The sequence below is a fragment of the Salmo salar genome, chromosome 01 (assembly GCF_965601325.2).
Source record: "Salmo salar chromosome 01, fSalSal1, whole genome shotgun sequence".
NCBI classification, from domain to species: Eukaryota; Metazoa; Chordata; class Actinopteri; order Salmoniformes; family Salmonidae; genus Salmo; species Salmo salar.
Genome location: NC_138291.1, coordinates 72,613,333 through 72,640,425, shown reverse-complemented (window position 1 = coordinate 72,640,425; position 27,093 = coordinate 72,613,333). Strand labels below are relative to the sequence as shown.

Below are 27,093 nucleotides of genomic sequence, written 5' to 3'. Positions count from 1 at the left end.
AGTCCTTTCTACCGCGCCGTTTTTGAAAGATATAACATTAGCCATCGAGAACTACAAAAGTTTTGCTACTTTTCTCAACAACATTGATTCCCTAAATTTAGCAGGCGCTATCGACAGATCAGTTGGAAAAAGTGATGGGCTACTTTCTGCACACGCCACGGTCAGTGTGAAACGGAGTGACTTGACACAACACTGGCCAAACAAGACATAGCTACAAACAAGTTCAATTAGTTAAATGGTCCCAGTCTGCTATGAAGCATTCAACCATGTATGCAGGTAAGCAGCTACATTTTCAGATATAAGTTTCACATTTTGTCAGAAAGTAGTTTTTATTGCAAGTTAAAGCGTACTGTTAGTTAGCTAGCAAACATTAGCTTGCTGTCTCACTAGCTAACGTTACATGTATGCATGGGCGCAAATTTGATTTTAGAAGTGGGGGGACATAATGTTTTTTTATTTATATATTTTTTAATCCAGTCAGATAAACACTCCAAACAGCCTATCCGACCACTCAGAGGCATCCGCATGGTCCTAAAGCACACCGTTGCCTCGTTTTGTATCACATTCCAATGTTACAACTGGGGGGGACAAAAATGCAATTTCAGAATTTCAGACACGTCCACCCCCCTGTCCCTGTCCCCAGTGAATGTTGCACCCCTGCATGTATGATCTGTGTAATGTCTAAACAAAAGACTCCACTTCGACCGGATTATTACATGACCCATCAAATTAGCCAGGTGTGTCTGGGGGTGATTACGGCCATCTATTGTATTTCATGAACATGTGTACATGTCTAGACAACAGTGACCCATCCACTTAGCTAGATGTGTCTGGGGGGTGGTTATAGCATTTCCTTCACATGACCCATCAATTTTGACAAGTGTGTCGGTAAGAGTCATCTAATAATTCTAAAATATTTATAAATTATGTTTTATCTGGACACTTTCTGTTTTTGATATTGAACTATGCAAGTAACCACTTCACTTTACCGTTTACACCTTCTGTATCCTGTGCATGTGACAAATAAACTTTTGCTCCCAGACTGGGACCATTTTATTTGATATAGGGTGTGTTTACCACATGGCCTCACATGTGAATCCTTAAAGAGATGGGTGGGGCTAAGGCTTAAGAGGGTGTGAACGATGCTGAATGGTTGTAGACAAAGAAGCACTCTCCAGTAGGTGTACCAAAATATTCAAGGACCATTTTCTCAAAAGTGAGCTTACCTAGTTTAGCAACTTTCAAAGCAGAATTACTTTCCCATTGTACCTCAACTGCAGTGCATGATATACCATTTTCTAGCTCTGAGTCTCCACTTTTTTCCAATGTAATAAACACCATTTCAAATGTTGCTACATAAGACCGTATCAAGGCGGTCGGTCACATATATCGATGCCCCTCAGCTCTGATTATCCGCTGTGCACGCAATATCAAGTGTGCTTATAGGCTATTTAGTTTAGTCTCAATCAAATGATCCATAGCCTATAGGCTACAAAGTACATGTTCGGAGAAGCACAGACCAAAGTTATATTTCTAAGATAGCTGCTTGGATTGTGTAAATAAAACTAGTCTGCATTACACACTGCAATGGATATTCCAGCCCTGAGTCCCGGCTGCCTAACCAATGGCTGTGCTGTGTAGGTCTACGGTGGCAGTTCAAGAGGAGAGTCAAAGGCTTCTTTGAAAATCTTTTTTGAGTAGACCTAGTCCAACAAATGCACCATCTTGAAGGCCTAGCCCAACAAATGCACCATCTTGAAGGCCTAGTCCAACAAATGCACCATCTTGAAGGCCTAGTCCAACAAATGCACCATCTTGAAGGCCTAGTCCAACAAATGCACCATCTTGAAGGCCTAGCCCAACAAATGCACCATCTTGAAGGCCTAGCCCAACAAATGCACCATCTTGTAGGCCTAGTCCAACAAATGCACCATCTTGAAGGCCTAGTCCAACAAATGCACCATCTTGAAGGCCTAGTCCAACAAATGCACCATCTTGTAGGCCTAGCCCAACAAATGCACCATCTTGAAGGCCTAGCCCAACAAATGCACCATCTTGTAGGCCTAGCCCAACAAATGCACCATCTTGAAGGCCTAGTCCAACAAATGCACCATCTTGAAGGCCTAGTCCAACAAATGCACCATCTTGTAGGCCTAGTCCAACAAATGCACCATCTTGTAGGCCTAGTCCAACAAATGCACCATCTTGTGGAAAGACTAGCCTATATCCTATGTTCTGTTCAGTTTGAGAAGGAGAGCGCGAAGGTGAGGACCGGAGGTCAACTTTAATAGCTTGCTTACTAAAAAACAATATATTTATTGCCCATGATGTACTGTATTTATTAGAGTTATTAACTTCACAATAAGCCAGATTCAAGTAACTTACATTGTGGTGATGAAACATGAAACAGCAGCCACAGCACAATCAATCGGAACTGGACAGCTCATGGTGCTGAAAGTAGGCAAATTCGAGTAGGCATAATTAATTTCAACATCTTCATTTTAATTAGACATAATTACTAACAACAAGAGGGCTTTGTGTTGGAGCCTATTTCTTTCTAATTAAGAAATAAGACAGACAATATTAGGCTATAGACTGCTATATCCATCGATTTTTTTGGGCAATTCCTCCACCCACCATGCACTCTTTAAATAGCCTAACAAGACTCGAATTGAGGGGGTATGAGAGGGTATTTATTAACCGAAAGTAACCGAAAGGTTGCAAGATCGAATCCCAGAGCTGACAAGGTAAAAATCTGTCGTTCTGCCCTTGAACAAGGCAGTTAACACACTGTTCCTAGGCCTTCATTGTAAATAAGAGTTTGTTCTTAACTGACTTGCCTAGTTAAATAAAGGTCAAATAATAAATAAATTTAAAACAATTTAAGAAAATGGCAAAAAAAGATTTGGAAGAAAATAAAAAGGATCAGATTATATAAAGTGGTCTATAACAGCACTTTGGTCCGCGATGCCTTCCTTATGCTAGAATCAAGCAGTAAAATACCCGGGAAAGATGTGACTCCGATGCATATGGCAATATCATCGTTTTGTTTCTTTGATATTCAGAGGCTGAGCTACAACCTTCTATAGCCAAGGAGACAAAAAATGTACTTTGTTTGGGAAGTAATCTAATTCTGTCAACATCAATTGATTAAGTTATTCACATTCTGTACAATAGAAGATGTTTAAACACAGACAGCTTTTAGGAAAACACTTGTGACCTTCTCTCGTTGGGTTAAGGCATGGAAGAAGAGTAGCCAACAGTACATTCTTCTGCATTGGTAGGTGAAAAGGTAGGCCTAACATTTGAAATTACCATGCTCAGATTCCTAATGAAGTCTCAGATCTAATTATTTGCAAATAGTGAGTTTGTTGCAAACAAGACACACTGATTTGGCATTGGACAAATATGATAAGATGAACACATAGGCTTATCTCTCTGTCCATTCTTAGCTATTTGTGTGGTATTACTAAAGAGGTAACACTTCACTTGACACCCAGTGTCATAACAAATTATAACACAGTCATAACCATGTCATAATATGTCATAACAACTGACATAACTTGTCATAACCTGTCATAATATGGTCATAACACTGGCCCATATATTTACACCTGCTGTGACATATATTGCGTTATTTTATGGCTGGTTATGACAACTACATAAGAGTGTCAAAACCCACATTTATTCAAATTTGTTTATTCCCTGACAAGAAGTTTCCTTTCATTTGAATGTTTTTTTCTTAAATCCTTTCTTGTGGTAATGAACTATTTAAAGTCAGATTTGTTTCATCATATTTTAAATAACTTGTAGTAAATACCCTTTATGACACTGTCATGAAGCATTATGACCATTCTCTGTCACTTCACTTGGACTAAGAAAATACACTTCATGACACTGTCAAGAAGCATTATGACGATCATAATGCCAGATAGGCCAATCACTACATACCCTGATATCAGTCATCATAAAGAAGAGCATTGGGGTAGGTGCATGTCTGACATCAATGTGTGTGCAATTACAATGATCATTTAACATGGTCAATAAAAAATATATATATACAGTTGAAGTCGGAAGTTTACATACACTTAGGTTGGAGTCATTAAAACTCGTTTTTCAACCACTCCACAAACTATATTTTTGGGAAGTCGGTTAGAACATCTACTTTGTGCATGACATAAGCAATTTTTCAAACAATTGTTTACAGACAGATTATTTCACTTATAATTCACTGTATCACAATTCCAGTGGGTCAGAATTTTACATACACTAAGTTGACTGTGCCTTTAAACAGCTTGGAAAATTCCAGAAAATGATGTCTTGGCTTTAGAAGCTTCTGAGCTAATTGACATAGTTTGAGTCAATTGGAGGTGTACCTGTGGATGTATTTCAAGGCCTACCTTCAAACTCAGTGCCTCTTTGCGTAACATCGTGGGAAAATCAAAAGAAATCAGCCAAGACCTCAGAAAAAAAATTGTAGACCTCCACAACTCTGGTTCATCCTTGGGAGCAATTTCCAAACGCCTGAAGGTACAACGTTCATCTATACAAACAATAGTACACAAGTATAAACACCATGGGACCACACAGCAGTCATACCGCTCAGGAAGGAGACGCGTTCTGTCTCCTAGAGATGAACGTACTTTGGTGCGAAAAGTGCAAATCAATCCCAGAACAACAGCAAAGGACCTTGTGAAGATACTGGAGGAAACAGGTACAAAGGTATCTATATCCACAGTAAAACGAGTCCTATATCGACATAACCTGAAAGGCCGCTCAGCAAGGAAGAAGCCACTGCTCCAAAACTGCCATAAAAAAGCCAGACTACGGTTTGCAACTGCACATGGGGACAAAGATCGTACTTTTTGGAGAAATGTCCTCTGGTCTGATGAAACAAAAATAGAACTGTTTGGCCATAATGACAATCGTTATGTTTGGAGGAAAAATGGGGAGGCTTGCAAGCCAAAGAACACCATCCCAACCATCCCAACCACCATCCCAACCATGGCAGCATCATGTTGTCGGGGTGCTTTGCTGCAGGTGGGACTGGGGCACTTCACAAAATAGATGGCATCATGAGGAAAGAAAATTATGTGGCTATATTGAAGCAACATCTCAAGACATCAGTCAGGAAGTTAAAGCTTGGTCGCAAATGGGTCTTCCAAACGGACAATGACCCCAAGCATACTTCCAAATTTGTGGCAAAATGGCTTAAGGACAACAAAGTCAAGGTATTGGAGTGGCCTGCACAAAGCACTGACCTCAATCCTATAAAACATTTGTGGGCAGAACTAAAAAAGTGTGTGTAAGCAAGGAGGCCTACAAACCTGACTCAGTTACACCAGCTCTGTCAGGAGGAATGGGCCAAAATTCACCCAACTTATTGTGGGAAGCTTGTGGAAGGCTACCCGAAATGTTTGACCCAAGTTAAACAATTTAAAAGCAATGGTACCAAATACTAATTGAGTGTATGTACATTTCTGACCCACTGGGAATGTGATGAAAGAAATAAAAGCTGAAATAAATCATTCTCTCTACTATTATTCTGACATTTCACATTCTTAAAATAAAGTGGTGATCCTAACTGACCTAAGACAGGGAATTTTTACTAGGATTAAATGTCAGGAATTGTGAAAAACTGAGTTTAAATGTATTTGGCTAAGGTGTATGTAAACTTCTGACTTCAACTGTAACATAACAATACTGTTGACACGTAGATTATGTTGTAATGGAATGTTTTGCCTTGCGTGGTAGGTTTTGTGGGTTTTGACACTCTTCTGTAGGTGTCATAACCAGCCATAAAATAAGTCAATATATGTCATAACAGGTCTAAATATATGTCAAGCGTTCAGGGAGGGTTAAGTTAAAATATATTTTGTTGAAGGGAGGGCCATCCATTTTCATTTCAGAGAGGTCAGATTTTAAGTGAAGTGTTTTTTTGTGGATAATACTGTAGTATTTACTGTAGAATTCTACAGTGAACTACAACATTCTATAGTAAGTACTACACATGATTGAGGGATACTACAGTGTGTAGGATAGTATTCTACTGTATACCACAGTTTACTATAGTAAGTACTGTAGTAAACTGTAGTATTTTTTCATGTGGGTTGGTAGAAGAATAGAGAGAAGCTAGAATATTTGATAAAATAATCACTTCAAGCATCAACCAAGCTATCTCAAAGACAATTCAAAAGCATTTCCCTTTCCCTTTGTATCTAATCATGTTTTTTTTAAATCGGACAGAGCACACACTCCTTAGATCTCATTATCTTTGGAGGGGCACCATTTGTTTTCTCCAGTTAAGGGCCAATTCGGAGGGGGATGATCAATGATGTGTCTCCCAATGCTGCAGTATCAGTGAACCTGCCAGGAATGGTAGCACAGTTGCTGTCCCAGTCCCTCCCTCCTGGAGCCTCTATAGGCTGCAGCCTGCAGTACTGTCTGGGTCATTACAGTCTCACAGAGACCTCAGAGCTCCTGAGACCTGACCATGACGGATCTGTGGTCAGCCCATCCGCTCATCCATCCGCTCATTCATTCCTGAAAAAGATCTCTAGAGCTGTGTGTGACCTAATGCACTTGGGAAGAGGGGTACAGTAGGGTCTATTCCCCTGTGTTAGTTTAGGGAAGTGACATTAGCAATAAAGTAAGATTTTTTTTAAAGCGGCTCTTATGTTGCTGTTGTGATTTTGCCCAAACTGTGAAAGGTTTTTTCCCGCAATTAAAGTTCCTTAAATAGAATACAGTATATATACATTGCATTCATAAAGTATTCCAACCCCTTGACTTTGGCCAGTCAACGACATTCAGAGACTTGTCCCGAAGCCACTCCTGCATTGTCTTGGCTGTGTGCCTATGTTCGTTGTCCTGTTGGAAGGTAAACCTTCACCCCAGTCTGAGATCCTGAGCACTCTGGAGCAGGTTTTCATCAACGATATCTCTTTACTTTGTTCTGTTCATCTTTCCCTCGATTTGCTAGTCTTTCAGTCCCTGCTGCTGAAAAACATCCCCACAGCATGATGCTGCCATCACCATGCTTCACCGTAGGGATGGTGCCAGGTTTCCTCCAGACATGACGCTTGGCATTCAGGCCAAAGAGTTCAATCTTGGTTTCATCAGACCAGAGAATCTTTTTTCTCATGGTCTGAGAGTCTTTTAGGTGCCTTTTGGCAAACTCCAAGCAGGCTGTCATGTGCCTTTTACTGAGGAGAGGCTTCCGTCTGGCCACTCGACCATAAAGGCCTGATTGGTGGAGTGCTGCAGAGATGGTTGTCCTTCTGGAAGGTTCTCCCATCTCCACAGAGGAACTCTGGAGCCCTGTCAAAGTGACCATCGGGTTCTTGGTCACCTCACTGACCAAGGTCCTTCTCCCATGATTGCTCAGTTAGGCCGGGCAGCCAGTTCTAGGAAGTGGTTTGATGGTTCCAAACTTCTTCTATTTAAGAATGATGAAGTCCACTGTGTTCTTGGGGACCTTCAATGTTGGTGAAATTTTTTGGTACCCTTCCCCAGATCTGCTACTCTCGGTGCGCTACGGACAATTCCTTCGACATCATGGCTTGGTTTTTGCACTGACATGCACTGTCAACTGTGGGACCGTAAAAAGACAGGTGTGTGCCTTTCCAAATCATGTCCAATATAAGTGGATGCATGTTAGCTTTAGAGACTGGTACTCAGACTAACATTCCACTCCTTGTTATTGCTTTGGTACATGACATGGAGTACGGGGAGTGGATTAGCTAAAGAGACTGGAACCCAGGTTAGGCGCACGTGGCATCTCGGCAACTTTGAGAAAAAAAACATTATAACCGAGTTGTGCCCGTTATCACACTTGTATCTGCCCTCTCATTGGCTAGAAAGGTCCCACCTGCCTCCTCCCGACTGCCTTCCATTTTTGAAGATATTTATTTTCATTGTTAGAGCAGCCAGTGGAGTATCTGGTCAATATAATGGATAATCTGGTTTCACACATCCCCATGTGCTACATCCCCCCCTCAAACTTACTCAACAGTGGCCCAAGCGTTGAGCTGAGCACAACTGTAGATCCGGGTCACGGCACCACTGTAAAGGACGGCACGTTTAGTGAGTAAGGGTAAGGATGCTGAGGAGTAAGTTTCACACATCCCCATGTGATACACTTACATATTTTACCAGTCGGCAGTATGTGTTATTTCTGAAATAAGATTTAGCAAATGGTACAGAATTCTGTCCAGCGAACCATCTCACAGCTTGAGGTCTGAGAGAACGATATTACAATTTCAGTACGCTTCCCACACACACACACACACACACACACACACACACACACACACACACACACACACACACACACACACACACACACACACACACACACACACACACACACACACACACACACACACACAGAAACATGCCATAAATGAACACGGTCTGCCAATGTGTGGGACTAAGATAGAATTTTCTTAGATACAATGTTACTCATACCGTCATTAGAGACTGTAAGCCATAAGTAGCAATGTTATCCTCAAATGATCCCACCAACTCTGTTGCATGAGATGGAGCTACCTGAGTAGACAGTGATTATGTTTCCATGGGTACCACTCCAAGTGCTTTTGTCTCCTCTCTCCTATGGGCTTTCTGCTGGATGAGTTCTGTAAGCTCAATGTGTGTGTGTGCGTACGTGTGTGCGTGAATGTGAATGTTGGCACGCTCTGTGCATAGAGTTCCTGTCTGTGAGTGAAATTTAGAGAGAACCCCCCCCTTCCACTCATCTCCCCAAACACCAGTAGAATAGCAGGACAGTCAGTGTCATATTGGCTGCCTGCTTTAGTTGTCAGACTTTGTTTTGTGCAGCGGGGCTGAAAGAGTGACGGGCGATGCGAAGGACAGTTGCTGCAATTTGCGCCTTCCCTAACCGCTAAGTGAGCTGTGATACCCCCAAAGAGGAGGTTGCCTGTATCCCTGGTCAAACATTGTCAGCATCACAATCCTCAGCATCTCAGATGTGTCAACCGCAATGTGACAACAATATGACAGATGAAAAAATTACTTGAAGCACACAAAATTACAAAAACATTTGCCAAATATGCAAATGAACAGCAATTCCAAATCCTCATGAAAGTTTTCACTCACTAACTGTATAAACATTTTAAATCTCTTTCATGTCATAACTGCATTATGTCATTAATTTAGTGATAGACGCCTTCACAACACAAACTTTCTTTAGTCTTCATCCTCAAGCAAATAACCCAGCACCACAGCAAACCAGCAGCATCTTTAGCAACTCTTTGCTTTCCCCTCAACCATGTACTGTACATCCCAGCCCCCACTCTACCGAAGAGCCCAAATCCCTCACCCATGTTCATTATCTTCATCATTGTCTTCAACTACAACCAATTGTAAAGGACGTCACACTGCTTGCTTAGTGAGGGCCGCTTCCTCCTGATCCGGCTATTATCGAGGCTGGAACGCAGGACATCTGCCTTGCAAACACACGTGACCACCCTCCCGCAATGTCTTATCCAGTCGCGCCACTGAAAAGCTAGCTATTCGGCAGCGCAAGTGGAGACACTTCAGGATGAGGCGTGAGGTCAACAAATCCTCCATCTGCTACACCAGCACATTCACCCAAACAACACAAAGCATCACTCACTCTGGTTCATATAATTACTTCAGACATTGTGCACTGGCAGACCGCCAATTAACCACCTGGATGTGAAGTAGTTCAAGGCAAGCAAAACATACATTTATAACTTTTCGAAACAATCAAACGACTCTCCGCTAAGCAGATCGTATATACTGTAGCATCAAGATCTCAGCGAACAAGATTGTTCACAGGACAAAAACACATTCACCTGTTCTGAATTTCAGTCTCATTGAGAGCTACAACACAGCCACACAATGTCCCATGTAAACGGACACAAATCAAATCAAATGTTTAGCTCACATGAATGTGAGCTAAAAGATGACAAGGCAGCTGGCAACGTGCCCAGTGAAACAGTACAGTAGCTGCTGACGTACAGTAAAGTGTTGACTTCCCCTCAAACTATATGTCACTCTGGGTGAGTAGAGCTCACCTTCATGGTGCATCCCTGTGTCGACAGTGTTCTTCGCAGCACACGTGTGAGTGTGTGTGTAGTTTGTGTGTGTGTCCTGGGCAGGAGCCGCACTCTGTTTCCCACAGGGGAGGGAAAGCTGTCCCCTCACACGCTGCTACTCCTGTTTGCTGGACAGCGTCCAAATGAAAGGTATAATGTAGAGTGAAGAAACAGGATGCTACTGAGTCCTGACATGATGCTATCAATCTCCCCCCTCTCCATTTCTCCCTCTCCTACTTCCTCCCTCTCTCTCCCGTTCTCCCTCTCCTCTCTTTCAATCCCTCTATTCCTCACCCTTCTCCACCCTTTAGTTGGAAACACAGATAGAGAGAGAGATTGGGAAAGATAGATGGTCCATTCTCCTCACCCCTCCTACCCTTTATGATCCACCCCCTCTTCTATTGCATCCAATACAAATCCTCTCCAGCCGCTTCCCCTCCCTCTGTTCAAGCCATACTGAGTGAGAGTCTCAGCCAGTGGCAGACTGGAGAAAATAACACCCCCTGTAGCTGCTCAGTTCTTTTCACACAAAATCAGACACAGGCATTGACACACTGTATAAATTGATACATGCATATGCATGATTAATATTAAGGAGCTCACATGAATCTAAAGGAAATTGTAGCCGACAGGTCTGTACCAGACAAACTATACATCCTCAGCGGGTATTATCCATTATAAACTGTGTGGTTCAAGCCCTGAATGCTGATTGGCTGACAGCCGTGGTATATCAGACTGTATACCATGGGTATGACAAAACATTTAATTTACTGCTCTAATTACATTGGTAACCAATTTATAACAGCAATAAGGCACCTAGGGGGTTTGTGTTATATGGTCAATATACCCTGGAAAAGGGCTGTATTGTCAGGTGCGTCGTAGAAAGTGGACCAAGGCACAGCGGGTATCGTGCTCATCTTCTTTTATTTATATAAGTGAACACTTAAACAAAATAAATCGACGTTAACCAACAGTTCCGTAAGGAAACAAGGACTATACGAAAAACAACTATCCACAAAACCCATGAAGAAAAAACCCTACTTAAAAATGATCTCTAATCAGAGGCAACGAGATTCAGCTGCCTCCAATTAGAGATCAACCCAAAATACACAACATAGAAATATAAGAACTAGAATAAACACATAGAAACAGATAACATAGAACATAAACCAAAACCCCCGAAACACACAAAACAAACACCCCCTGCCGCACCCTGACCAAACTACAATAACAAATAACCCCTTTTACTGGTCAGGACGTGACATGTATCCAGCCACTCTGCTTTACGTTGTGCCCAAGAACAGCCCTTAGCTGTGGTATATTGGCCATATACCACACCAACCTCGGGACTTATTACTTAATTATATAGTTGAAGTCGGAAGCTTACATACACATAGGTTGGAGTCATTGAAACTCGTTTTTAAACCACTCCACAAGTTTCTTGTTAACAACTATAGTTTTGGCAAGTCGGTTAGAACATCTACTTTGTGGATGACACAAGTAATTTGTCAAACAATTGTTTACAGACAGATTATTTCACTTATAATTCACTATATCACAATTCCAGTGGGTCAGAAGTTTACATACACTAAGCTAACTGTGCCTTTAAGCAGCGTGGAAAATTCCAGAAAATGATGTCATGGCTTTAGAAGCTTCTGATAGGCTAATTGACATCATTTGAGTCAATTGAAGGTGTACCTGTGGATGTATTTCAAGGTCTACCTTCAAACTCAGTGCCTCTTTGATTGACATCATGGGAAAATCAAAAGAAATCAGCCAAGACAGGAAAAAAATGGTAGACCTCCACAAGTCTGGTTCAGTCTTGGGAGCAATTTCCAAATGCCAGCAGGTACCACGTTCATCTGTACAAACAATAGTATGCAAGTATAAACACCATGGGACCACGCAGCCATTATACCGCTCAGGAAGGAGACGCATTCTGTCTCCTAGAGATGAACGTGCGAAAAGTGCAAATCATTCCCAGAACAACAGCAAAGGACCTTGTGAAGATGCTGGAGGAAACAGGTACAAAAAGTATCTAATTCCACAGTAAAACGAGTCCTATATCAACATAACCTGAAAGGCCGCTCAGTAAGGAAGAAGCCACTGCTCCAAAACTGCCATAAAAAAGCTAGACTACGGTTTGCAACTGCACATGGGGACAAAGATTGTACTTTTTGGAGAAATGTCCTCTGGTCTGATGAAAAAAAATAGAACTGCTTGGCCATAATGACCATCGTTATGTTTGGAGGAAAAAGTAGGAGGCTTGCAAGCCGAAGAACACCATCCCAACCTTGAAGCACGGGGGTGGCAGCATCATGTTGTGGGGGTGCTTTGCCGGACTGGTGCACTTCACAAAATAGATAGCATCACGACGATATATTGAAGCAACATCTCAAGACATCAGTCAGGAAGTTAAAGTTTGGTCACAAATGGGTCTTCCAAATGGACAATGACCCCACGCATACTTCCAAAGTTGTGGCAAAATGGCTTAAGGACAACAAAGTCAAGGTATTGGAGTGGCCATCACAAAGCCCTGACCTCAATCCCATAGAAAATGTGTGGGCAGAACTGATAAAGCGTGTGTGAGCAAGGAGGCCGACAAACCTGAATCAGTTACACCAGCTCTGTCAGGAGGAATGGGCCAAAATTCACCCAACCTATTGTGGGAAGCTTGTGGAAGGCTACCCGAAATGTTTGACCCAAGTTAAACAATTTAAAGGCAATGCTACCAAATACTAATTGAGTGTATGTAAACTTCAGAGCCACTGGGAATGTGATGAAAGAAATAAAAGCTGAAATAAATCATTCTCTCTACTATTATTCTGACATTTCACATTCTTAAAATAAAGTGGTGATGCTAACTGACCTAAGACAGGGAATTTTTACTAGGATTAAATGTCAGGAATTGTGAAAAACGGAGGTTAAATGTATTTGGCTAAGGTGTATGTAAACTTCTGACTTCAACTGTACATACAATGCAAATGTGTACATTCTTGACAAGTGGCCAACAGCAAAAGAAAGGCATAACGAACACTATTGGTGGCGTGGAGTGGCGAACTGTCAGCTATGTCCTCAAATCTCATGTGAATTACATCAAAATTTTACCAACAGGCTAAGAACCTACACAGAAATGTATTGTATAGATGAAGATTTGAAGCCACAATGATGACAAAATAATGACCTGTTTTAATATTACAGGTGTCATGATGTGGCCCTTTCTGGGTGTAGATCATGGCTTCCGCCTCTCTCCTACATCCAGGTTCTGTTTTCTCAGGTCGTAAATTCCTGGTGGAGACTCTCTTCCCCTTTTCATGCAGAGAGAGAGACCACAGAGTGAACAAAGGATTTCACGTGGCTGAACTCCTAAATCGCCAAAATGGGAAAATGAAACTATATGTCTACTTGTGAGAATGTGGGAAGGGTCCGTGGACACTTAAGGGACAGTTACGTTGAGTGTGTTTCATTTGGTGACCTCACGAAGGACAGGAAACACACATAACTATATCTCTGAATGTGTACATTTCTCAATGATGGTATTTGCATCTAATTCTTGTATAAAATGATTGAGTAAAGATGAAACTATTTGTGAAATGATGTAAGTTTGTGAAATGATTAAAGTTTAACTAAGTCATTGGCCCGCCCCCTGTGAGCACAGACATGATCGGGCATCATGGAACCGCCCTCTTCTACTGTTACGAATAAAAGCCCCTCCTAAGAAAATCCTTTTCAGACTAAGCAAACCCACAGCGTGAGCTGTGATTGTGAATAGTTATTGAATTCCTAACCATACCACATGGAGCGGAGCATTGGCTACACGGATGGAAATGGTTCAACTCTGAGACTATCGATCCCTACACAATAAGAGCAAATCTTAGATACTAATTACTAGTCTGCAGCTAGAAATTATGTAAACCTGGGATGCGAATACCGACAACCGCCGAACCATCTATTCTATGAGAACGTTTTTGAATGGTACTCTGAAGTATTCATTCTAACCACAAAAGACTGATCTTCAGGGAAACAGAAAGAGAGAGAGAGACTCGGATGAACTCTCCAGCAGACGGACCGGATTCCAACAGAGAAGACAACAATGACATTCACTGTACATATGTACTTGCAATTATTCTCGAATGAGCGGCCATTCATGTGCAAAGTATTAGCATTTCAATTTAAATGATTATAGACTATGTAAGGAATCCATTTTGTTTTTCCCGCTCTCTCTCAGTCCACACCCCCTTCCCTTTGTCCAACAAGCCGTCATATCGGTTTGCCCACTAGGGAATCTTCCCTATCATTGTTAGTAACCAATATCTTCTGTTTGTTTGTTTATGCATTTCTGTGATTATTTAGTTAGTTAGTAAATAAATGATTAAGCCAACTGGTGTATGGATGATTTATAGTAGAGGCTGGGTTCGTGCAGATAACCAACAATTTACGACGTTCAGATGAGACTGACCTGAGGTAAAGAATAATTCATTAATAGAAGACTAATTGAACAGATATTAAAATATATGAAGAGCTATATTCAGAAAATTATAACAGTGTAATCTGAAGATTTTCCGTGGTGCCCTGACTTCCTAGTTAATGAAATTTACGTGATTAGTTTAATCACGTAATAATAATTACAGAGAATTGATTTGATAAAATAACAGTCTTCACCTTTAATGACGACAAAGACACAACACAGGATTAACTTAATGATCTATTGAAACTAATCAATTCGATGAATATGTCACAATTCTAAGTAGATATTCACAATGTCTCCCATTGTGATAGTGGCACTCCAGTGTGTTTGTGCAGTCAGGGAAGGAGATGCTGTCTCTACTTTGTGTGCCAAGAGAGAGCGTTAGAAAGAGAGAGGGCAGCTGAATCGCAACACAAGTCTCCCCACACTGTGCACTGACTGAAAATTGTTTAAGCAACAATTACCAAGCTATTGCAAAGTACATACACAAAAACACTTTGTATTATGACTCATGGTATTTCCACAGTCTGATTTAAATTATCATCCTGTCTTGGCTGTGAAGAAACCTTGATCAAAATGTAATGTTTTGTAGACTCATGAACACCCTATCAGAGCATCAACCTTCTCTGCAGCACTATCATAACAAACAGCCACCAATAGAGGACAGTCTCATCACACTGTTTTCCTATAACACAGGCAGATCTGCCATCGACTTCCATCACCAAACAGAAGTAAATCATTTGTGAGGGTGTCATTGTGAGCATCTGGTCAAATCCATAGGTGTCTAATCTGTTTTCTTTCTAGTCTTTTGGGATTGCTATTACCCCTCCGTCTCTCTGTGATAGTCCATCTTCTCTAACCTGCCAGATCTGATTTGTTAGTTTCGGTAGATCCATCCCTAGCTGAATTATCGGATCCATCTTTGTCTTTGCTCATCTGTCTGCTATGTCTATCTAGCTAACTGCTGATCTGCTTTGCTGCTTTGCTGCTGTACCTTAGTGTGCTTTACAGTATTTATTACTGACTGTACAGTTCTCTCATACATCTCTATTCTAATTGGTCAGTGCTATCTGATCTACAGAGTGCATCTGTGTTGTGCTATGTTAGACAGTGAGTGTAATGTGTGCAGTTCTGGACAATGAAGCACCCAGCTGACTGACGATCAAATGGGGAACAATAAACATTTCACAGCCCCAAAGCCAGGAAAGCCATAAATCAGATCACTGGGAAAGAGAGGGGGGATAAAGACATGCTGTATACTACTTGAGAGGGGTTAAGGGACTGGGCTGGCAAGCATCTTCCCCACAGATGACAGCTAGCAGAGACAAAAGCAGACTACTGCACCATCGTGCCTTCGAACTTCAATATCTTATACAATACAATAGAGCCTTCTATGAGTATGTAATGAAGCAAAAACAAAGCCATTGATATTACAATGCATGGTTCAAAATCACAGACGACAGCTTGAAAACAAAGAATTAACGAACAATGATGCCAGCTGTTTGATCAAATTGACAGATAATGACAGCTAACTATCTCGGAATGTGTTCACATGGAAAAACTACACCAGATGGCAGTTGTTCCTGGAAACTCATCCATCCACTCAGTAAAGTTCCTCTTCAGGAGATAAAAAGATTGTATTGCAGAAGAAAATTAAGTTTTGATCTTCAGTCACTCTTCAGTCACTCTACTGAAAAGTTTTCCCCACTCACTTATTTGGCGGCGCTCGGCGGTCGTCGTCACCGGCCTATTAGCTGCCACCGATCGTTGTTTCTGTGTCTTTTGGTTTTGTCTGTCTATCCCGCACCTGTTTTGTGTCTGTCATTAGTGGGGGGTTATTTAGTGTGTATTTTCAGTTGGGGTTCTCGTGCGGGATTGTTTATTGTCCACTCAGGACAGTTGCGAGTGTAAGCTGTTTTTTCGCTGTTATTGTCTATTGTATTGCCGGGCTGCGCCCCGTGCGCTTTTTTCCAGTGCGTTTATTTTGGGAACGTGTTTTTCCCCTGGCGGACTTCGCCACGCGCCCTGTGCCCTACGGCTATTGCGTTTGCAATTATTATTAAAACACTGTTGATCCGGCCCTCTGTCTCCTGCTCCTGATTCCACATCTCCACTGGTCCTAGACAGCCGTGACACAAACAGTACCTTTCAGAGACTACAGTTATAAACACCCAGTGAAAATATGATGCTGACCATTAAAAGCTTTATCAATTGGTGTTTATACTTGTGTACTATAGTTTGTACAGATGAACGTGGTACCTTCAGGCGTTTGGAAATTGCTCCCAAGGATGAACCAGACTTGTGGAGGTCTATATTTTTTTTCTGAGGTCTTGGCTGATTTATTTTGATTTTCCCATGATGTCAAGCAAAGAGGCACTGAGATTGTAGGTAGGGCTTGAATCCACAGGTACACCTCCAATTGACTCAAATTGTGTCAATTAGCCTATCAGAAGCTTCTAAAGCCATGACATAATTTTCTGGAATTTTCCACGCTGTTTAAAGGCACAGTCAACTTAGTGTATGTAAACCTCTGACCAACTGGAATTGTGATATAGTGAATTATAAGTGAAATAATCTGTCTGTAAACAATTGTTGGACAAATTACTTGTGTCATGCACAAGTAGATGTCCTAACCGACTTGCCAAAACTATAGTTTGTTAACAATAAATTTGTAGAGTGGTTGAAAAATGAGTTTCAATGACTCCAACATAAGTGTATGTAAACCTCCGACTTCAACTATATGTGCATAATACTGAGAGCAAAAATCCCTCTTCTTATCACAATAACTCTCTAACCCCACTTTATAGTACACTAAGTATACTATACAGTAGACTAAGGCAGAGCCTATACTGAGAGCTGAACAATGGTGTCCTGAAGGCTTTCTTCAATGGTTCCACTGGGGCCATATAACAGAGAATCGACCAGCAGTGTGTCGGCAAGCCCTGAATTAGCAGGATTATACTGCATTGACATGGCCAATCTGCCCCATCTAATGCACACACAAGCACATGCACTCAAGCACATACAAAAAAAAACGTACGTAAACCTGTGTCATCTTCATGCAGGTGCATGCATGGCTCTCCCACTGCTGTAAGTTATTATTTGTTTTAATTATACAACCGGAAAGTATAGTATTACCAAAGGAGAGTAATGTAATAGGATCTCCAAGTCATTAAGAAACTCTTATTCAGTGTTGTAGTACTCGAAGTCCGGTCCACATGACTGTCTCTGTCTTTTCTCTTGGTGTCAGATACATTTTGCTCAGTCTTGACTCAGTCTCGGACAGTGAGGACTCATAATTTCTAGCCGAGACCAGCGGAGTAAATAACTCATAACTTTCAGCTTCCATTCAGTCAACTCATAAAAGGGCTTCGCCAGGCCAAATATATACACTCCTTTATTGAAACATTCATATCTTATGCCCTATTGAAACCTGTGATTCCTACTTTATTCATAACAGTACTGTCCTTTACTTTTTTGGAAAAATATCCCAACATTTTGTCAGAGTCTTCTTGACTCCCTGCTAGGGAAGAGTGGGGGAAGTTTTTGGAAAGTTGGGCGCTCATTATTAGTAAGCAGGGGAAAATTGTAGCAGTCTTTATCTGTTACAGACATATCTGTGCAGTGGCGAAGCTATTGGACCTAATGTAGGCTCATGATGCTGTAGCATTCACGTAGGAGTGCATTTTTTTGTAAAACACCAAGGGTCAGTGGTGTCGTGGAGGCTATACACAGGTGTACGCGTCAACTTTTATTTTCCCTACTTTTTTTTCAGTGGGCATTGCCGATGCTCACTTCTTAATCCCTACTGTTGCGTATCAAAGTAGTGTCGTGGAGTTATACAACTTACTAAATATGTAGTACAATACAGAAATCATGCTCAATCGCAAAGCACGTGAAATATATTCACATGCGAGCAGCACACAGCCTAGTTTCAGTGGAATATCTGCAGGCAGCAAGAGCGCGCAGCTCTCAACTGGTTGTAGCATGGAGCAGCTCACAGAAGAATGACATCGGTAGCCGGTAGGTAGGAAAGACCTTTCAATTTATGATATCTACCAGTAAATGCTAACTAAGGCAACAATGGGTATGCAAACCAGGTATTGAAAGGGTTTGGTCCTTAGGCTTGGTTAGAAGGCTATTTGCGATGTGCAATCCAGTCATCATGTGCTGTTTGCATGAACATTTATAAAAGCTTTCCCAAAAACCTTTCCAAATTAAATGTTGACTAATGTAGGCCTACCTGACAAAATTACAGTGCATGCGGAAAGTATTCAGACCCCTTTACTTCTTCCCCATTTTGTTATGTTTTAGCCTTATTCTAAAATTGATTAAATAGTTTTTTCCCCTCATTTTCAAGGCACAAGGCGAGACACAGATGCAGACACAGGGGGCAGATGGTTGGAGTCTTACAATGTTTATTAATCCAAAGGGGTAGGCAGGAGAATGGTCGTGGACAGGCAAAAAGGTCAAAACCAGATCAGAGTCCAGGAGGTACAGAATGGCAGACAGGCTCGTGGTCAAGCAGGCAGGTACAAAGTCCAGAAAAAGGCAAGGGTCAAAACGGGGAGGACTAGAAAAAGGAAAATGCAAAAGTAGGAGAACGGGGAAAACACTGGTTGACTTGGAAACATACAAGATGAACTGGCACAGAGAGACAGGAAACACAGACATAAATACACTGTGAAAAACAAGTGACACCTGGAGGGGATGGAGACAATAACGAGGACAGATGAAACAGATCAGGGTGTGACACTCAATCTACACATAATACCCCATAATGACAAAGCAAAACAGGTAAAAAAAAAAGAAAGATCACATTTACATGAGTATTCAGACCATTTACTCAGTACTTTGTTGAAGCACTTTTGGTAGCGATTACAGTCTTAAGTCTTCTTGGGTATGACGCTACAAGCTTGGCACACCTGTATTTGGGGAGTTCATCCCATTCTTCTCTGCAGATCCTCTCAAGCTCTGTCAGGTTGGATGGGGAGCTCCGCTGCACAGCCATTTTGAGGTCTCTCCGGAGATGTTCGATCAGGTTCAAGTCCGGGCTCTGGGTGGGCCATTCAAGGACATTCAGAGATTTGTCCCGAAGCCACTTATGCGTTGTCTTAGCTGTGTGCTTAGGGTTGTAGTCCTGTTGGAATGTCAACCTTCGCCCCAATCTGAGGTCCTGAGCACTCTGGAGTAGGTTTTCATCAAGGATCTCTCTGTACTTTGCTCCGTTCATCTTTTACTTGAACCTGACTAGTCTCCCAGTCCTTGCTGCTGAAAAAAAATCTCCACGGTATGATGCTGCCATCACCATGCTTCACCGTAGGGATGGTGCCAGGTTTCTTGCAGATGTGATGTTTGGCAATCAGGCCTAAGAGTTCAAGCTTGGTTTCATCAGACTTCATCAGAGAATCTTGTTTCTCATGGTCTGAGAGTCTTTAAGTGTTTTTTTGTCATCTCCAAGTGGGCTGTCATGTGACTTCTACTGAGGAGTGGCTTCCGTTTGGCCACTCTACCATAAAGGCCTGATTGGAGGAGTGCAGCAGAGATGGCTGTCTTTCTAGAAGATTCTCCCTTCTCCACAAAAGAACCCTGCAGCTCTGTCAGAGCGACCATTGGCTTCTTGGTAACCTCCCTGACCAAGGCCCTTCTGCCCCAATTGCTCAGTTTGACTGGGCAGCCAGCTCTAGGAAGAGTCTTGGTGGTTCCAAACTTCTTCCATTTAAGAATGATGTAGGCCACTGTGTTCTTGGGGACCTTCAATGCAGCAGACATTTTTTGGTACCCTTCCCCAGATCTGTGCCTCGAAACAATCCTGCCTCGGAGCTCTACGGACAATTCCTTCGACCTCATGGCTTGGTTTTTGCTCTGACATGCATTGTCAACTGTTGGACCTTAAATAGACAGGTGTGTGCCTGTCTAAATCATGTCCAATCAATTGAATCTACCACAGGTGGACTACAATCAAGTTGTAGAAACATCTTTACATGACCAACGGAAACAGGATGCACCTGTGCTCAATTTCGAGTCTAATAGCAAAGGGTCTGATACTTATTTAAATAAGGTATTTCTGTTCTTCTAAAAACTTGTTTTTGCTTTGTCATTTTTGGGTATTGTGTGTGGATTCATGACGATTTTTAAAAATGTAATCCATTTTAGAATAAGGCTGTAACGTAACAAAATGAGACAAAAGTCAAGGGGTCTGAATACTTTCTGAATGCACTGTATATAATGCTGATTTGTATCAATGGGGAGGGGATTTGTTTTTCTCAATTTAATTAAAGGGCAACTACACCCTCGAAAATATATATTTTTTCGATATTTGCCAGGTCTCAAAAATGGACAAAAATGGTTTAAGCATGGTTTAAGCATTTTTTGGTGGTTACAGGAAAACAGGATTTTTCACACAGGGCGCCTTTCTTTCACACAGGACCCACTTCTCCAGACACCACTACACCACTGCATAGGCCCGATGGAAAGACAGCAGTCCATTTACTCGAACCTAATGAGCCTGTTGGTCCCAATCATAAGAATACAAAAACACAACCATTCGGCTAAGCATTTCCCAATCGAAATGTACAACTATTAATTCCCATTAGGGGCTCCCGAGTGGCGCAGCGGTCTAAGGCACTCCATCTCAGTGCTAGAGGTGTCACTACAGGCTCTGATTCGATTCCAGGCTGTATCACAACCAGCTGTGATTGGGATTCCCATAGGGCGACACACAATTGGCCCAGTGTCGTCCGGGTTAGGGTTTGGCTGGGGTAGGCTGTCATTGTAAGTAAGAATTTGTTCTTAACTGACTTGCCTAGTTAAATAAAGGTTACATAAAAATTGAAAAAAAACATTTAGCACACAAAGTAACAGGTGATCGAAAGTTGAAATGCAACAATATATCACACACAAGTTATTTTCAAAGAGAGCATGCTATAAAAAAGCACAGTTGGCCTAGCCAATGGCTGATTTAGTTAGCTACAGTAGATTTATCTCTCCAGAGACTACCAAAAAAAATCCTGATTGGATCTTTTTTTCTCTTTAGTGTGAACCTTTTCCTTTCTAACAAAAACTGAAGAGATTAAATCAGAACATCATTGAAAATAATAACATAATTATTATTATTTTCATTATTTTATACATCCTTAGCCTTTCTCTGAAAGCATAGAAGGCCCTCATTGTTCCCCACTGTGTTTGGGTTAGTAAAAATGTGTAGAGTGCTTCTATTTGCCCTCAGCATGCATTTTTTCACCATTCTGAATGTCTAAAGTATCCATTACATTCTTTTGAAATATGAACACAGAAATACTGGACATTTTGAACTCTTGACTCGGTCTTGCCCCCCCGGTCTTGGTCTCGACTCTGACACGATTCGCTCCGGTCTTGGTCTTGAATCGGTCTCGGTTTAGGTGGTTTCGAACACAACACTGCTCTCATTATTTGTTCACACCCTCCCCTTACCTAGTAGGCCTATGTCATTACGGAAAGAGTTGGTGCGTGTGAAAACGTTTGATCTATAGCCTCAGTGACAAACATTCCATTATTATAATTCATTACACCCGCATTTCCATCCAAACCTCTTTAAATCCTGTACAAGTACCCGCCTCTGCCAGTAATGAACTTGGCCTCAGATCTTATGTTCAAATGTATTATATATAAATAAAACACCCATATATCATTATATCAGAAGCCATCAGGATACATAGAAAACCACTATACAGAACAATATATTCTGACACCAAGAAAGACAGCAAATAAACAAATTTGAAGTCATTTCAGGATATCTAATCCACAGATTAATTGATTTTGAATGCGTACCCATTTCCATATATCTCAGAGTGTTAGACTTCACAGCTGTGCTCAGTAGTGCTATTGAAAGCTTCACTATGGTGTTGATGCAGTTAGTACCCTCTGTCACTGACAGACAGTAAGCTTTTAACTTCCCACGGGAAGCTAATTAAGAAGCAGAAATCAGCAATGTAGATTCTCACACATTGTTATGGAGCCATCATGTAAAGTGAGGCTCTACACACTGCACATCACAAACCCACCTGCATCCCTTTCATGAGGCCATGACGTTGTGATCCTTAGATCTTTTAGACTTGGCAATAGCACCCTCTGCTGTATCTGTGGTTATAGTGACCAATGTACTGGACAGTAAGGCTCTAGTGTTTGGTTTATTCTTGTTCTATAATATCAAAACCAATGCCGACCAAGCTAAACTAAAACTTAGTTATCCTTTTCTCTTTCGTCTCCATGTTCTCTCTCTTCTGGCATATTCCCCCAGGCTTATGGTTTTATTTGCCTGTACATTTAGTTGGAATTGTGTCTTGCCACTGTCAACTCAGATGTAAGGCAACCTCAATCTCAGTGCATAAAATATCAAATAAACCCTACATTTGTGGATGACATGTTTGAATTAAACTATGATGATGACATGATGATGAAACAGCAGTTTAACTCATAACCTTGGTAGAAGACGAAGTTTGAAAGTAAAAGCTTAATTGGCAAGTCTACAAGTTGATGTATTGTTTCTTGTCATTTCAGGTCATAACTATACTATTAACTTATTCTACTGAGCCATTTACTTTCTTCGTATTCTTATATATATTCTTACAAAAATGATTGTTGTCGAGAAGGAACCTGCAGGTAAGCATTTCGTTGGACGGTGTATACCATGCGTATTCTGTACATACAACTAATACAACTTTAAACTAACACTCAGACGATCGGGGGATTAAACGTGTGGCATCAGCAGAGAAAAGGTGGTGACTGAACTGTCCCTTTTTTTTAACTCTAACAGACATTGTGGAAATGGGTGAGAAGGCAGCCAGCCAGACCTGGCAGCTGATCCCATTAGCTTTACTGTCACAGCTAGGGCTTCTCCAATCTCTCCCTGAGATGAAAACCGCCCCGGGAAGAGAAACACTTCATTATCCAGACACCCTGCATCCTGTTGGGAGGCTGACATTTTCCTCAGTAAAAAGGTTCTCTTGCATCAATACACTCAACCTGCAAAGTTCAAAGGCACTTTAACTAAGGCAATGAGTGTTACATCTTTAGATAAAAAATGTCTCACATATAGCTCTGCTTCATACTGAACTACATTATGCCTCTCCAGTGAGATGATTTGCCTAGCTGCTAGTCTGTTTTGTTATAAACAAAACAAAGGTAGGCTACTGATTTGTTTATTTAGAGCCCCAATTAGCTTATTCTAATTGCAACAGCGAGGCTACTCTTCCTGTAATTCAACATATCAAACACCAGACGAGTGGCGCTGACACGGTGGTCAGGTGTAAGGTGTTTCCTCCGACACATTGGTGTGGCGGGCTTCCAGTTTAAGTGGGCGTTGTGTCAAGCAGCAGTGCGGCTTGGCTGGGTTGTGTTTTGGAGGATGCACGGCTTTCGCCTCTCCCGAGTCTGTACGGGAGTTGCAGGGATGATACAAGACTGTAACAACCAATTGGGGGGAAAAAGGGGGGAGGGGGAAAGGGGGGGGGGGGGGACTAAACAAAAAACACTAGCTGAGTTATGTGAATGATTATATTCCTGCCTCATATCCATAGATATAAAGCTGAAGTCGGAAGTTTACATAAACCTTAGCCAAATACATTTAAACTCAGTTTTTCACAATTCCTGACATTTAATCCTAGTAAAAATTCCCTGTTTTAGGTAAGTTAGGATCACCATTTCATTTTAAGAATGCGAAATGTCAGAATAATAGTAGAGAGAATGATTTATTTCAGCTTTTATTTCTTTCATCACATTCCCAGTGGCTCAGAAGTTTACATACACTCAATTAGTATTTGGTAGCATTGCTGTTAAATTGTTTAACTTGGGTCAAACGTTTCGGGTAGCCTTCCACAAGCTTCCCACAATAAGTTAGGTGAATTTTGGCCCATTCCTCCTGACAGAGCTGGTGTAACTGAGTCAGGTTTGTAGGCCTCCTTGCTCGCGCATTCTTTTTCAGTTCTGCCCACAGATTTTCTATAGGATTGAGGTCAAGGCTTTGTGATGGCCACTCCATTACCTTGACTTTGTTGTCCTTAAGCCATTTTGCCACAACTTTGGAAGTAAGCTTGGGGTCATTATCCATTTGGAAGACCCATTTGCGACCAATCCTTAACTTCATGACTGATGTCTTGAGATGTTGCTTCAATATATCCACATAATTTTCCTCCCTCATGATGCCATCTATTTTGTGAAGTGCACCAGTCCCTCCTGCAGCAAAGCACTCCCACAACATGATGCTGCACCCCCGTGCTTCACGATTGGGATGGTGTTCTTCGGCTTGCAAGCCTCCCCCTTTTCCCTCCAAACATAATGATGGTCATTATGGCCAAACAGTTCTATTTTTGTTTCATCAGACCAGAGGACATTTCTCCACAAAGTACGATCTTTGTCCCCATGTACAGTTGCAAACCATAGTCTGTCTTTTTAATGGCGGTTTTGGAGCAGTGGCTTCTTCCTTGCTGAGCGGCCTTTCAGGTTATGTCGATATAGGACTCGTTTTACTGTGAATGTAGATACTTTTGTACCTGTTTCCTTTAGCATCTTCACAAGGTCCTTTGCTGTTGTTCTGGGAATGATTTGCACTTTTCTCACCAAAGTACGTTCATCTCTAGGAGACAGAACGCGTCTCCTTCCTGAGCGGTATGACGGCTGCATGGTCCCATGGTGTTTATACTTGCCTACTATTGTTTGTATAGGTGAACGTGGTACCTTCAGGCGTTTGGAAATTGCTCCCAAGGATGAACCAGACTTGTGGATGTCTACAATTTTTTTTCTGAGGTCTTGGTTGATTTCTTTTGATTTTCCCATGATGTCAAGCAAAGAGGCACTGAGTTTGAAGGTAGGCCTTGAAATACATCCACAGGTACACCCCCAATTGACTCAAATTATGTCAATTAGCCTATCAGAAGCTTCTAAAGCCATAACATAATTTTCTGGAATTTTCCAAGCTGTTTAAAGGCACAGTCAACTTAGTGTATGTAAACTTCTGACCCACTGGAATTGTGATACAGTGAATTATAAGTGAAATAATCTGTCTGTAAACAACTGTTGGAAAAATTACTTGTGTCATGCACAAAGTAGATGTCCTAACCAACTTGACAAAAATATAGTTTGTTAACAAGAAATTTGTTGAGTGGTTGAAAAATGAGTTTTATGACTCCAACCTAAGTGTATGTAAACTTCCGACTTCAACTCTATGATGATTAAGTGATAATGCCCTCGAAGCCGGTGTTTGGAGGATATATTTTCACGTGCCAATATATCCTCCAAACACATTATCACTGTTATACAATGGCTTACCAACATATTCAAATAATGATTAACATATGTTAATTAAAAACATTATTATGATTCATTTATTCATACTCTTTCTACCTTCCAGAAGATATAGTCCCGAAACAAATCTAGGGTTGCTACCCAAGCCGGCTGGTCGTTCTATTGGTTCGGTTGTCAGAGACGTGACCCAGTTGTTCAGTCTTTTTGTTCTGTATCTATGGATGCGACCCAGTCGCTCGTTCTAAATGTTGCATTGCCATACTGGCTGGCAACGTTCTTATTATCGCTTGCTAGCTAGCCAACTACTAACTTACAGTCACGCCAAACAGTGCAGAAAGAACAACAACAGTAGCTTCATTTGTTTAAGCTGTTTTCTAGTGACATTTATTTGGATGCATCCATAACAATGAGCTAATGAGGCACGATTTCGCCTGGCATAAAAAGTGCTCTCTCGTTAGGACACTGTTGTTCAGAGGAGCTAGCCAACAACACAGCTAACAAAATAACTTCAAACTTGTAACGGCTGTCGTCAGAATGAGACCAAAGCGCAGCGTGGAAAGTGTTCATGATGTTTTATTTTCACCAAAAACACTCAAACAAAAATAACAAAAAAATTAAACGAAAGCACACAGTTCTGTCAGGTACAGAATACGAAACAGAAAACAACTAACCACAAAACACAGGTGGAAAAAGGCTGCCTAAGTATGATTCCCAATCAGAGACAACAATAGACAGCTGCCTCTGATTACGAACCACACTTGGCCAAAAACAAAGAAATACATAACATAGAATGCCCACCACACATCACACCCTGACCTAACCAAACAGAGAAATAAAATGTCTTTCTAAGGTCAGGGCGTGACAGTACCCCCCCTCCCCCCCCCAAAAGGTGCGGACTCCCGGCCGCAAACCTGAACCTATAGGGAAGGGTCCGGGTGGGCATCTACCCTTGGTGGTGGCTCCGGTTCGGGGCGAAGCCCTCGCTCCGCCCGCTGATCCCTCCGCTTTTGTGTAACCGTACCGTGGATCATCGCTGGAGGCTCTAAACTGCGGACCGTCGCTGGAGGCTCTGGACTGCGGACCGTCGCTGGAGGCTCTGGACTGCGGACCGTCGCTGGAGACTCTGGACTGCGGACCGTCGCTGGAGACTCTGGACTGCGGACCGTCGCTGGAGACTCTGGACTGCGCACCGTCGCTGGAGACTCTGGACTGCGGACCGTCGCTGGAGGCTCCTGACTGGGGATCGTCGCTGTAGGCTCCTGA

General features: G+C 41.8%; 1 protein-coding gene and 1 pseudogene across 1 annotated transcript in view; both read right to left on the bottom strand.

Annotated features, from left to right (window-relative positions):
• LOC106607954 (inactive phospholipase D5) overlaps nucleotides 1-10,420 on the bottom strand; it is a 60,635-nt gene extending 50,215 nt beyond the window's left edge. Inside the window, exon 1 of the mRNA XM_082976451.1 lies at nucleotides 10,062-10,420. Within this exon, the coding sequence (XP_082832577.1) occupies nucleotides 10,062-10,067 (6 nt within the window). The 5' untranslated portion in view covers nucleotides 10,068-10,420. The remainder of the gene's footprint in view (nucleotides 1-10,061) is intronic.
• Nucleotides 10,421-17,737: 7,317 nt separating this feature from the next.
• LOC145862609 (uncharacterized) lies at nucleotides 17,738-20,400 on the bottom strand (annotated as a pseudogene).
• Nucleotides 20,401-27,093: the final 6,693 nt, after the last annotated feature.